The sequence below is a fragment of the Primulina tabacum genome, chromosome 15 (genome assembly GCF_025594145.1).
Source record: "Primulina tabacum isolate GXHZ01 chromosome 15, ASM2559414v2, whole genome shotgun sequence".
Lineage (NCBI taxonomy): Eukaryota > Viridiplantae > Streptophyta > Magnoliopsida > Lamiales > Gesneriaceae > Primulina > Primulina tabacum.
The window spans coordinates 21,888,858-21,903,546 of NC_134564.1; the positions used below are offsets into that span (position 1 = coordinate 21,888,858).

Below are 14,689 nucleotides of genomic sequence, written 5' to 3' on the forward strand. Positions count from 1 at the left end.
ACTACAAAGTAGAAAAATCCAACCTTCCATCAGGCCATTACCTTCACAAAGTTTAATGGATAAAAAGAAGAAGAAGAACGAAACACACTCAATCAGATTCACCACCGCACTTCGATAAGATATACGGACGGTCACACGGTCCTATATTATCATGCATCTTCACTTGAGCAATCGTGCACATGACTTTGGATCATCTGCAACAGCTGGTTAAATTACGATACTAAAATTATGTTTGAATTGAATGATTTGAACTTTTGTGAAAGATTCGACCCTTTACAAATGATTCCATTTTAGATTGTTCAAAAACATTTCATTAGCTTATAAAAATACCAATAATATGATGTAATTAAAGTTAATTTATATCAAATCATTCGATTCAAACACAACTTAAAAGTTGTCCTTGGCCTGACGGATAGCACCTAAAACCTCAGCATCATCGGCTGACTCGGCAATATCCAGCGCCTTCCGAATTTCCAAGCTTGACGTTCGAAGAAAAGGATTGCATAACTTCTCCTTTCTTAAGGAGGTCGGGATCTGAGTACATAAACTACATTAAGAAATATAAAAAATTTGACGTGAAGAGAAGTCGAGTGGGAGAACCAATTCAAACACCGAGAGACATTACTAAGAGAGGAAAACACAGATATTATAACTTGGGAGAGAAAAAATTTAGAAATGTATCAGCACGGGGATCAGTTCAAGAAAAAGTCATTTACTACCTCTTTTCAAGAAAATGGTAGCGAATTTCTATCTTCACTGTCCAAAAACTTGCATGATTCCACAATGAATAGAAACTAAAAAGCTATTCCATTTAAAATTCACTTATTAATTCACAAGAAAATGAAAACTAGATTTGGGACACGTCATAAATCCTCCCTTAATCGAGCAGGAAATATGTTGAAATAAAAGCTTCATAGACAAGATATAAGAGCCAAAAGTACCGTTGGCAATCCCTTGTTACGGAGTAGAGTTACATGGGCTGCATAAGACTGCAACTCCTCATTTCCAGGTTCTATTGATAGCGCAAACTTGGAGTTACTCTGTTGAACAGCCACACAATTATAGCCAATCACTTGTCTATTTGGTTAGTGGTGTGTGTGTGTGTGTGTGTAAAGGAGAATGATCTCACTAACCAATGTGTACTCGTGACCGCAGTAAATGTTTGTATCATCTGGTAAAGACGTAATTTTACTCAGAGAAGAGAACATCTGTTGCAAATAAATGGTAACATAATCATGTCTCAAATTCAACTTCTGGGGGTTGGAAAAAAAGGGAGGGAGGAATGAGGATACAAGCAACATGAAATACGGTAAAAAATGAGTCACTATTTTTTGTTAACACTGTAATATTTCTTAAAACAGCCTCGTTTCATTGCAGACACAGACATAACAATACTTAACAAATGGAGGAGAAAAGTGCATGCAGCAATTGTCACTTCCATGTCACTTCATGGCAACCAAACATTGGTTCTCCATACGTCAATTAAATAAAGGTAGTGGTGTTCATAAACACAATGAAAGGGCAGGCGTGCCAGTAAATTTCAAATATGTAAAATCATGGAGTTAAAGGCCAATGGGCAAAATGAGGAATGGGAGCAACAAAACCCACCATAGGTTTATCGCCATACATCACTCACATTGCCGGAGCACTACAGGAATCAATTACCAGCACGCTCATATTTTATCAAATGACTAGTCATAAAATAATCAAACAAATCCACATTTACTACGACATATAATCAACACAAAAATCAAAAGACATGGAATACAAACTAAGCAGGAGCAGAAACATCAACAATTGAAATCAATTGAAAAGCACAGGTTGAAGATATGATTATAATTATAACCTACCAAAGAAGTCTCAGTATCAAATTTACCTGCTGAGGAGTTCCCTCAAAAAGTTTACCACAGGATAAACTGAACAAAGTGTCTCCGGTGAATATTGACTTTGATCCAGGAAAGTAGAAACTAATGTGACCTGATCGGAATGAAAAGACAAGTAAGAGACGAGGCCAACTTGATAGAAGCAGACTATTACGGCATACTTATACTTGAAAAACAAGCCAAATAGTGATTATGACATCCACACTGTTTATAAATCAATTCAATTTGGAACAAATTAAATGCTTTATAGAGTACAGAGACAACGAAAGATTCCCTCTGCTAAAAAACAAATGATGTGGTCATAAAGCAAACCTGAATGATAGACAGTGGAATGTGTGAAAACTTTTGGCAATTCTCATGCACCAGGACTCTAGAAAAGGAAAGAAGAAACAGAATTCTGCAGCAACTTTTCATACCCCTTTTTTATGACTACAGGTGTTTATACTTTTCACATACTACTAGATTCTAACATGAAAATTCAATTGCACTTGGACAACAACCAATCTAACAAAATTACAAAACAACAGCTTAAGCAAATCCTCATTCATGTGTGCTCATTATTAAACTCAATCTAGTTTTGTGCTTTTCTAGATGAAATAACAAAGTAAACATGAAGGCAAAGACGACTAGTATTTTTCATTCTCAATATACAGGGTTAAAATTTTGTAAGAAGTTTTGAAGAAAAAGGGCAGGCATATTTCTTTGCAAGGTAATGGAACCCAAACTTTGGCTTCTAGTATTTTCCATAAAGATGAGTACCAAAGAATTGACAATTGATACAACGATCTCAAAAGGTATCCATTAAGTTCATCACTTATTGGAATGACAACTTAAATCAGCTATTACAAAACCTTAGTGATATTATATATGTCACAATAATATTATCAAATATATATTTAGAATTTTACAGGAAGTCCTATCCTCTAAATTAACATTTTCTGCATTATCAGTGACTTCCGTTCCTGTTAATGAAATTGCTGCTCTTAGTCAAAACTGAAGTAGTTTCCCTGAGCCAATGTCCTCCTGTTCAGACTTTATTGCACAACCACTAGGAGCCTAGTTGATTCTTTCATCAAAAGAACCATCCACTATTGGATATATTTTCTTCTAATTAACTTTAAGTACATAGCAATTATTATTACATCTAGATAACGTATGAACAAGCTTCTTCGTATCTCTCGCCGAACCATAGTAGCACAACCAAAATATGAGGATTCATGCAAGTCAATACATTATTGACCAAGTCCATACAGTTTATAATCTGATAAATCCACATGTCATTTGTATTGCGTGAAGAATATGATATAATTAGTTTCTGTGCATCATCTCCTCTCATGTGTTTAAGTTCTAGAACTAGTTTTCTACAAAAGGGGTCATTTAAGTATTTATCTAACAAATTTGCGATGCTAGTGCAATTGAAACCAACAAATTTGAAGCCAAAAATGGGGCTTGTGAAGTCAAAAGAAACATAATATTTAAATTCATCAGATAAAATTCAGATAAAGAAAAAGATCACTGAATGTTCAAAAACAACCTCGTGTATGACCAGGAGTTTCCATTGCAAGCACCTCATGGCCAGCGAACATCCATTGGTCTCTGTCATTCAAAACAATGTCGATGCCAGGAATTCTTTCTTTGTCTAAAGCAGATCCAATCACCTACATGAATATACCAAGACACAGGGATTAATTATTGATATGCTCAAATTAGCAAACAAAAGCACATTCTAAGTTAAAGCAACAGCAAATGACTGTTAAGCAAACTTAGTTTTATCCTCCACAACGCTTGATTGAAGAAAAGCAAAGTTTGTTTTATCCTCTACATAGCTTGACTGACAAGTAAAGTTAGTTTTATCCTCCAGTCTCGACATCGACTAGGAACCACAAATTCCAATACACGCAATTATTAGGAAATATGCTAATACACAAGTCAAGTACATATTTAATAACGTGGCTTGGGCTCAAGGATAAAATTTATTTCCAGATTTTGTTACCATTTTTTTGATTTATTTGAGAAAAATCTATCAATTCAGTTACCGATTTATATTGTTCTGTTAGTTTTATCGGAAAAAAGTTCTGTTTATTCGGTTTTTACAATTCGGTTCGGTCAGTAACCAAATGCTCACCCATACAAGACCTACGATACTCAGACTGCAGGAAATTATTTCCCTGCTTCCATATAGCACTCCTAGATTTCAGAAGCATCTCGAGTCCAAAGCTCACATGCAACATATGAAAATTAGCAATTCTTCAGTAAACATTTATACCATCGCAAAAGAACATTCTAGTTATGGATACACTCACAATTAGAGTACACATTTCACAAATTCTGTATGGATAAAATGATAAGTTAAACATCTTCTAGTTGCCCAGCAACACATGTATAGCACCAATGCACTGGTAAAAGTATGCTCCTATCATGACGGTAGTACACACCAAAAACCAGTAAACAGAAAGCTTCAATCAGCATAAATGGCCAAACTTAAAGAATTTGTCAAACATCGCAAAATTGTAACCTTCGTGATAAATTTTAGAATTGGGAAAATACTTTGAGATGTGGAGTCACTAGGACCCTTCAAATCAAGTTTTCATGTACTTGGCACAACCAACCAAAGATAGGTTTGTTGTTAGCATTGCTGTAACACCAGCAGTGGTTCTTCAATAAAATAATAAATAGTTTCAGAAAGGAGTAATGATAGAATAAACCGAACCTTTGCACCATATCTTTCTTTTAAGCCCAAATTTCCACCGGTGTGATCAAAATGATGATGAGTATTCAATATGTAGTTCAAATTCCAGTTCTTCCTGTTCAATGCATCAACTATTGGCAATACTTCAGAAGGATCCACCACTCCAACTGTTCCAGTATTCACATCATGTATAAGATAAGCATAGTTATCTCGAAGGCATGGCACCTACAACAAAGGAAATACGTAAAATGCAGATAAATATGTGATAATATGAAGATAAATATGTGATAATATTTGTTGTGTTTAAATCTTGTAATTAGATAAGATAGTATTTTTTCTGATTTTTTGGGGGTAGAATTAGTCTTGAGAAATAAAACACTTGAGTTTTTCCTCTCAAATTTACGTGGTATCACACAGCCATACGGTTCCCTTTCAATTTTTCTTCTTCTGTGACAGCAACTCATCTCTAGAGAGCCATGTCCAGGCGTAGTCCTTGTCCAGCGATTCCCCCACTGCAACAAAAAATCCGGTCATCACCTCTCTGTGCATGGGTGACATCTTTTCAATTCAGATCACTACTCATCGTCTCAATGATCACACATCTTTTCAATTCAGATCACTACTCATCGTCTCAATGGTCACAATTATCTCCGGTGGGCACAATCGGTCAAACTCCGTGCCTAGGGTAAATTAGGGTTCATCACGGGAGAGCTTTCTGCTCAATCCCAAAACCGACGCAGCGTACAATACTTGGCTGACAGAAATTCCGTTCTCCTCGCATGGCTGGTAAACTCGATGGAACCTTCCATCAGTCGCCGCTACTTGTGGTTCACAACAACAAAAGAGGTCTGGGATGCAGCTCGGAAGATGTACTCTGATATTGGGAATGCCTCTCAGATGTTCAAAATTTGGTCAAAATTGAAAGACATGAAACAAGGCTCACGAACTGTCACTCAGTACTTCACTGATCTCCAGGATTTATGGCAAGAACCGGACTTATTCTTCGAAGATACTTCTCCTAGTGCTGCTTGCAGTGTGAAACTACAAGGGTACCTCGAGATAAAAAGGGTGTTCGACTTCCTAGCAGGCCTCAACCAAGAACTCGATGATGTTAGAGGAAGGATTGTGCTCGGGATCCCTTCCCATCCCTAGATGATGCATTTGCAGAAGTCCGCCGCGAACTGAGTTGCCTACTACTATCTCGGCTCCTGAAATTTCTGCCTTGGCTTTAGGAAATCCTTCCCGTCAGGGACAACGGCTTGGCAAAAGGCCTTGGTGTGATCATTGCCATCGTCTAGGCCATACGAAAGACAAATGTTGGGAAATTGTTGGTAAACCGGTAAATCGGCAGCCAAGGAAAAAGCCCAATGGTCGAATTTTCCAGGTTCCATCTGTTCAAGAGCAGCCCATCAACTCTAGCATTTTGGCTCCCTTCACTAAGGACCAGATAGAGCAGATTGAGCAATACTGCAAGCTTCTGCATGAAACAACTCATTGTGATTGCGACCCAATCTGGTACGCTCCAATCGGTCTTTGATTCTTGCATTACACCATCTTGGATTGCCAATTCCGGAGCTTTTGATCACAAGACTGGAAACTCCAAACTTTTCTGCTCTTATACTCAATGTCCTAACCAGATTTCTGTCAAGATTGCTAATGGTTCCCTCACTCGAGTTGCTGGATATGGCGATATCCAAGTTTCCGAGGGAATTGTCTTAAAAATGATTTTCAAGTTCCCTCCTTGCGCTGTAACCTAATCTATGTTAGTAAACTGACTCGTGACTGTAAGCGTGTTGCTAATTTCTTGACCAGCTTCGTGTCAATTTCAGGATCCACTATTGGGGAGGATGATTGGATGCGCCACACTTCACGATGGCCTTTACTTTCTTGAGCATTCTTCGTCTTCAAGTCGACAGTCTCTGGTTTCTAGAGTTAAGTCCAACCTTGTTTCAAACTTTCAGGAAATTATGTTACATCACTTTAGATTAGGTACCACATTTTTTCTTATTTAGCTCGGTTGTTTCCTTCATTATTTCAGAATAATAAAGATTTCAGTTTACTTAAATGTGAATTTTGTGAACTTGCCAAGCATACTCGTGTCACTTTTGCAGCTAAGCAATATAAACCATCTGCCGCATTTTCTCTCATTTATAGTGTTATTTGGGGACCATCACAAATTCCCAGTCGCACTGGTAAAAAATGGTTTCTCACTTTCATTGACGATCACACAAGAGTTACTTTAGATTTACCTACTCGAGCATAAATCTGATACATCAACTAATTTCAAAAAATTTCACAACATGATTAAGACTCAATTTCATACCGATATACATGCTTTTAGATCCGACAATGGTAAAGAATATTTCAATACCATTCTTGGTTCCTATCTACAGCACCATGGGATTGTTCACCATAGTCCCTGTGTCAATACAACACAACAAAATGGAGTATCATAAAGAAAAAATCGTCATCTCTTAGAAGTTGCCCTTGGTTTATTGTTCACAATGAATGTGCCTAAGTTCCTATGGGGCATGCGGTCCTTACAGCTGCCTACTTAATCAATTGTCTACCCAGTCGTCCATTAAATTTCTGCACACCCATGTCTACCTTAACTTCCATCTTCCCTCACATTGGTCCTTCCACTAACTTTCCGCTTAGTACTTTTTGCTATACTGCTTTTATGCACATTCATGACCATTTTTTTTAATGACCCGAATCTTTATTTTGAATAAAGTACAAATTAAGAGATAATTAAAGAGTTGTTAATTAAGTATTATTAAGTAATTGATAATTCGGGATCAAGCTGTTGGGATCCACCGAATTTAAAATGGACAACCTGATCTACTTCAAATTACATTATCCCGAGAAATCCAACTAGACAAATGAGATTCTGACACGTGGCAGATAAGATTGATTCGGATTTTCTGAACTAGTCCGGATGCAGCCTATAAATAGAAGCTGATTTCTTTGGTTTCCTACACCGCATTCTTCAGAGAGAGTTCTAGCATTATACCTTAGGTTTTCTAGTCAGTTTCTAGGGCACTTTGGTGTCGGGAAGTTTCGGAGCTAGTGTCGACTCGAGGAGGGGTCAGTGAACTGAGCGACGGGACGCGGGTATAATCTCAAAGCCTTAAATAGTGATTTAAGGATCACCAGGGAGAACTTTGTAGCATGTTTGGTAATTCAGGAATCTGGTTTGAGAGTTATTATATTTTGTTGGTATTGTCTAGGTTCAGAGCTTTCTGTCAGATTGTTTTAGTGAAGTACGTGATGTACTGACTGAGAAATCCAAGCGTAGTATACACACTTATATGTTGCATATTTATCTGTTGCATGATACATGTTTTACTGCTTTGGCATATTATGCATGACATATCATGTCGAGCCTCATATCTTTTGAGATATACCTCGTTTGTTGGGGCCGCTCAGCCCTATTCTGTATTGTGGACGATGGAGGACCGAGAGCTACAGTGTCCGACGGGACCCGCGGGCTCTGATGACCCAGACATTGTAGGTCTACGTCTTGATGATGAGTGTGGGAGCCAAAACATGTCTAGGGCAGATCAGAAACTACACACTCAGGCGCCTTTAGACTAAGCATGAGATTCTTGACCTGATCCTCGATATCCGAGCATATTGCATTTCGCATGCATCATATCAGTTTGTATACTCGTACATTCTCGTATTGGGCGATTGTCTCTCACGTCCTTCTTTTCATCTTGGAAACCCCATTCCACGTGGCAGGTCTTAGGTTGGACGATTTGGATGGCCAGGGCAGTGGCTAGAGCAGTTGGGTTTACGGCGGTGATTCAATGGAGGTTTTATGTGGTTTATTGTTTCCTCGTTCAGAATTATGTTTTTGATATGATTGTATTAATGTTTAAGACTGCTGTTATTGTTCTGTTTTCGTTTAGGTTGTAAGATCATTAAGTTATTTGGTTTCCGCTGTTTAATTATTGTTATTAAGATTAATGTTTCGTGTTTATTAATCTGTTTAGTAGTGGCTCAATTAAGGGCGCTACAATTTCGAGGCAAAATTGATCCTAGGGCAGTTAAATCAGTTTTTTTTTTTGGATAATCTCTTACTCAAAATGTGTATTGTTGTTATCGTCCTCATACAAAAAAAATCATTAGTCTCTCGTGATGTCACATTCTTTGAGAATATTCTGTATTTTTCCCTATCTACGCTTCAGGAGGAGAACTTGGCCAGACAAGCTTGTTGGGATACATCACTTCCTCTCATTATTAGCCCAGACATCACATTCTCTCAGTCCCAACCCTATCATTCCCGAACAATTGAATCTACCTCTCCAGTATCTGAATCAGGGGGAGACCTGACACACCTCAACCAGAATTTGTCTACTCGAGACGAATACTTCAAGCTATTAAAGACATTGTGATTCCTAATCACAGCCAAGAAGATGAACCAATAGTAAATGTAAATCCCTCATCCAGGTACCATTCTTGATCTTGTAAAGCCTCAGTTCATGAAGCTCTAGAAATCCCTGAAGTGGAAAGCTGCAGTGCTAGAGGAAATGTGTGCCTTAAAACAGAACAACAGCTGGAGTTTGGTAGAGTTACCACATGGCAAAAACACAGTGAGATGCAAATAAGTATTCACTGTAAAATATAGGGCAGATGGCTCAATCGAACGACACAAAGCATGTTTGGTTGCCTAGAGGCTTCACTCAAACTTGTGGTATTGATTACACTGAAATTTTGCACGAGTTGCTCGGCTTAATATTGTGAGAATTCTCATTTTTTAGCTGCTAATCTTGATTAGCCATTACAACAAGTGGACATAAATGCATTCCTTAATGGTGATCTCGAGGAGGAAACCACATGGCTTCGAAGACATATTGGGAAAGTAGATGGCATGCACACTCAAAAAATCACTTTATGGACTGAAAAAGTCTCCACGTGCATTGTTTCATGAATTTTCCAAAGTCATCAAGAACTTTAGATACTGTCGGGGACAAACAAACGATACATTGTTCACTAAACACTCTGAGAAAGAAAGATCACTGCTATCATTGTATATGTGGATGACATCATCAATAGTCAAGAGATGGAAGAAGTCAAGCATACGCAAATGAGTTCAAGTTTAAAGACCTTGGAACTTTGACATTTCTTGAGAATGGAGATTGCAAGGAGAAAAGAAAACATTTCAGTTTCTCAAAGAAAATACACATTGGGCCTGTTAGAACTTAAAAGAGACAAACATGTTGGGATGTAAACAAAGTAAGACACCAATCGAGTTGAGAAACAAACAAAAATGTTTTTAAGGTAAACCAGTGGATGTAGGAAGATATCAACGTCTTGTTGGGAAACTTATCTACCTCTCACATACTCGACCCGACATTGCGTTTGCAGTAAGCCTAGCGAGCCAATACATCACTCACCATGAAGGTCATCTGGATGCAGTTTATAGGATCCTTAGATACTTGAAACAAACTCGAGGCAGATATTTGTTCTTTACAAAGAATGATGATTGAAGAGTGAGTACGTTTACAGATACAAATTGGGCTAGTTCGATTTCTGATAGGAAGGCAAACATAAGGTTATTATACAGTGGTATGGGAAAATCTAGTGACACGGCAGAGAAAGAAACAGTCAGTTGTTGCATGGAGGAGTGCAGAAGCCGAATATAGAGACATGGCACATGGCGTAGAGTATTGAAAGAACTTAAGATAGAATGCAAAGATCCATTGCAGATCTATTGTGACAACAAGTCGACTATCAGTACAGCTCACAACCTGGGTTCATCACGATAGAACCAAATATGTGGAAGTTGATCGACACTTCATCAAGGACAAGCTAGATGAAAGGATTATTAGCATCGAATACACACGTTCAATCAACTTGCGGATCTACTTATAAATGCACTGTCAGAACACAATCATGAATTCTTGTCAACAAGCTTGGTCTCATTAACATATACCACCAAGCTAGATAAATACGTGATATAATGAAGACAGATATAGGATAATATTTGCTGTATTTAAATCTTGTAAATTAGATAGGATAGTGTTTTTTCTGATATTTTGGAGGTAGTTACATCACTTGTAATCTATGTAACGTGAATTAGTCTTGAGAAATAAAACACTTTAGTTTTGCCTCTCACATTTACATAAAATAAGCAACGAAATTTATTTTACTAACCTTGAATGCATATTTGACAGAGGAATATAATGCATATGACAAGTGGGTCATTTGGTGCATCTTTGGACAGTCTAAAATAAGAAACAGATTTAACTGCAACCCTACCCTACCACTGCATAATGAAGTAATAAACATCACTCCCTCTAATCCTTATGATCAATTTCAGCTTATATTCAGAAATTCTCATCACACAGAAGAAATGGCAACTTGAAGATTATAAAATCACAAAAATTGGGTAGATTGGAATCCAACTCTATTTGGGAAATAGAGAGTGATGCAACTGCGTGAGTCTTACTTTTGTGATAAAAGAAGTAAATTGTCCACAGAAATGGTAGATTATGGAATTTCTAGATCAGATTTCCACCAAGGTACTTTTCGCCTCCTATACTATAAAGTTTCACAAGTGTACTTACAGATATTGCATGAAATATAAAATATCATCAGATTTTCTTGGCTTAGCAGCGAAATCTTACCCTTTCAAGTAATTATCAGTTATCACAAGTAAAAGCACAATTTCATTTGTTAAAAGAACTTTATTTCCTACTGTAAGCAGTTAAAGTAATTTTTGGGAATTCCATGGTACTAGGCTGCATTTATTGAGATTTGTAATGTTTATACAATTTATTCAAAAATCTAAAATGTTTTATGTTGTTTATTTGAGTAATCCTGAAAACCCAAGATCTACTGGGCTAGCACATAATATTATACATGTATTGAGGGTAAATTAACATAACACTATCGATTTTAATTCAGAGGTTAAATAAAAACAAATCGTAAAACTACAAGGGCCAGTCGAACATCGAGATAAGATAAATCATACAAACAGTTATATAAGTATATCCATTACTCACGACTCCATTCTGGAACAAACTGAAAAATCACGCTTTGTATTAGCAACGATAACAATTCAGTAGAGTGATAAAAATCGCCCCTTTAACAGTTTTACAATGAAGAAAGTAATAAGAAGCCTAGTTAAATGATCAAGAAACAACGAAAAAATCAATCGTCTCACAGGAAACTTCCATAAATTGAATATGACCAGTGAAGTGAATTTCCTTTATTCTAGTTCATCAATCTTCGTGAACTCATCATTTAACAGAATGCATTACTTCAGCCCAGTAGTGTATTTACCACGTACAACAAGAATTCAAGGAGTTCCATTGACAAGAATACAAGATAAAACTAAGATACTAGATAGTTATGGAACTGAAAATTGCTCACCATTTCAATTTGCAAACTTGATAATGTGTTAATGCTACAAAAGTTGGAAACTCCTCCAAGACTTCGGCTAACACCTCGCAAGGTCTTGAATGGCATCGAAAAGAGCCTCATAAACCCATAAAAAAGATTCTTTCTCACACAAAGGTGTCTCATTCCTGGCCATACACATAGCTCTGAACCCTTCTTAAAAATATCACCACCATCAAAATGTTAGATATAAATGAAATGCACTAGCATCCACCTATCAACGAACTGGTGAAATAACTCAAATATGAGCCTGACTTGAAAAAGTTATCTCTTAACCAGAGCACAATTACCAGCCCAGTTTTCTGCCTACCCGAATCATGGAAGTAGGTGACTTATGCAAATATAAAAAGAAGATTCAAGAAATCTATGAATATCATAACATCAATTTTGATCGAAAATCATTGAGAGAACATATTTAAAGTAAAGGAATATAATGACGCATTTAAGTCTTTCTGTGCAAAAGAAATATGCCATAAATGGGTTGTAGACACGCAGAGTGCAACAGTTGCCATCTTAAAAAAACTATAAAAATTTTAACCATCAAACAATCATAAAATTGAGAACATTTCCACTAAAACCAACAAAGAACACATCCACGACCAGAGTTCATTACAAGATTGCATCATACTCTTCTAAATGAGAAAAAAAGGTCAAATCAAGATATCAGAAAGCCAAGAAAGTGGTAACTAAAGGATCCCATCAAAACAAATCTCACAGTTTATCCGATTATGCTAAAGAATCATACTCACTGCATAAATTAACAAACCCAGCATAGAAATAACACATAAAAGTTACAGAAAGAGATATAGGGCGCAGGGGAAAAGAGAAGAGACCACTGATCGAGGGAAGGAAGCCATGAACGAAGAGGCTGCTGCTCTACAGAGTGCCATTTGCTGTTACCACCGAACGCGTATTTACGGAGATGGGGGGAGACGCAGCAATCAGCACGACGTATTGGGCTCTTCATTAATTTTAGAGCTACTCGCACATACTATCTAATCTATAATCTTTACAATATTAACGAAATTATATTTGATAATTTTAATAAATGTTCAAATTTCTTTCAAAATATTTAATAATTAAGATACTCCACACACTAGTGTATATACAATAATAAATTAGTAAAAAATACATATACGTTGAATGTGTTATTATTATTTTTAATTTGTTGAAATAATACTAAACAATTAACACGAAATTATTTTCAATTTAAAAGAGAAATTTTGTTTAGATTTTTTTCTACTGTAAAATACGGAATAACTTGAGAAAGTTTTAGTAAGGTAAGAAAGGTAATTATTAAATTAAATATTTTGGTGTCCTCTAAAATAGTTATTCTAAGGGTCCCAAACTTAATAATATAGTATAAAATTACTCCATATTTTACATAAAAAAAATTATAAACAGAACTTCTCTTTTAAATCGAACAACTCTTCTAAATTTAAAATAATTTTGTGTTAATTGTATAGTATTATTTTATCAAATTAAAACTAGACCATGAACGAAGGGGATGCTGCTCTAGAAAATGCCATTTGCAGTACAGTTACGAGGGGAGACGCAGCAATCAGCACAATGTATTGGGCTCTTCATTAATTTATGAGCTACTCGCACATACTATCTAATCTATATATTTTTACAATATTAACGAAATTATATTTGATAATTTTAATAAATGTTCAATTTCTTCCAAAATAGTTTAATGATCAAGATACTCAACACACTACTATATATATATAATAATAAACTAGTAAAAGATATATACGTGTTGCATTTGTTGTTATTATTATTAATTTGATCAAATAATATTAAACAATTAACACGAATTATTTTCACTTTAAAAGAGTTTTTCAATTTAAAAAAATTGTTTAGATTTTTTTTATGTAAAATATAGAATGACTTGAGAAAGTTTTAGTAGGGTAAGAAGGGTAATTATTATATTAAATATTTTGATGTCTTCTAAAATAAATACTCTAAGGGTGCCAAACTTAATAATATAGTATAAAATTACTCCAGATTTTACATAAAAAAAAAGTTCTAGACAAAACTTCTCTTTTAAAACGAACAACTCTTCTAAATTTAAAATAATTTTGTGTTAATTCTTAATATTATTTGATCAAATTAAAACTAGACCATGAACGAAAGGGCTGCTGCTCTACAAAATGCCATTTGCAGTTACCACCGAACGCGTATTTACAGTGATGGGGGCAAACGCAGCAATCAGCACGACGTATTGGGCTCTTCATTAATTTAAGAGCTACTCGAACATACTATCTAATCTATGTATCTTTACAATATTAACGAATTTATATTTAATAATTTTAATAAATGTTCAAATTTCTTCCAATACATATATATATATACACCAAAGAATATCCAGTGATACTTAGGGGATAATTAGACACCAATTTCTATTCATAAAAGATAATAATAACTGAGCAATTAATAAAAAGAAAATGCAGCAACAATAAATAAAGTGGGCGGTTTAACCAGCCATATTGTGGGGACCCGGACGCTAATTATCTTCTTAATCGTCATTGGAACTAATTTAATCAATTATAATAAATAGGGTCCTAAATTTTTTTTTTTAATGTACATTATCAAGGGCGGAACGTAATGGCATACATCTTAATATACATGTCAGTACTAAAAGTACAAGTCTTGCACTATATACAATCAGTCTCAACTAAGGTTTAACAACTATATAGCAAGT

The 14,689-nt window shown here is 35.8% G+C and overlaps 1 protein-coding gene and 1 long non-coding RNA gene across 4 annotated transcripts; both read right to left on the minus strand.

The window, feature by feature from the left end:
- Window positions 1-207: 207 nt before the first annotated feature.
- On the minus strand, window positions 208-12,973 carry LOC142527551 (hydroxyacylglutathione hydrolase 2, mitochondrial-like). 3 transcript variants are annotated; one of them, XM_075632389.1, is made up of 8 exons: window positions 12,816-12,973; window positions 11,956-12,135; window positions 4,594-4,797; window positions 3,418-3,541; window positions 1,877-1,977; window positions 1,134-1,208; window positions 942-1,040; window positions 208-534 (listed from the first exon to the last, which is right to left on the minus strand). In XM_075632389.1, exons 1-8 carry the CDS (start codon window positions 12,870-12,872, stop codon window positions 388-390), a joined length of 987 nt encoding a protein of 328 aa, XP_075488504.1. In that variant the 5' UTR covers window positions 12,873-12,973; the 3' UTR covers window positions 208-387. The 3 variants fall into 3 exon arrangements, with proteins under 3 accessions (XP_075488504.1, XP_075488502.1, XP_075488505.1); XM_075632387.1 differs by having other exon boundaries at window positions 11,956-12,138; XM_075632390.1 differs by having other exon boundaries at window positions 208-547; window positions 11,956-12,138.
- On the minus strand, window positions 8,196-11,947 carry LOC142527552 (uncharacterized). Its single transcript, XR_012815476.1, has 2 exons — window positions 11,059-11,947; window positions 8,196-11,024 (listed from the first exon to the last, which is right to left on the minus strand). It is a non-coding gene; the product is annotated as an uncharacterized LOC142527552 (long non-coding RNA).
- Window positions 12,974-14,689: the final 1,716 nt, after the last annotated feature.

Excerpts from the sequence above, each read along its gene's own strand:
- LOC142527551 (XM_075632387.1), bottom strand. The coding sequence starts at position 12,872 with ATGGCACTCTGTAGAGCAGCAGCCTCTTCGTTCATGGCTTCCTTCCCT. Across the intron at positions 1,209-1,876 it reads TTGAGGGAACTCCTCAGCAG|ATGTTCTCTTCTCTGAGTAA; the intron begins GTAAATTTGATA and ends TATTTGCAACAG. Across the intron at positions 535-941 it reads GTAACAAGGGATTGCCAACG|ATCCCGACCTCCTTAAGAAA; the intron begins GTACTTTTGGCT and ends TTATGTACTCAG.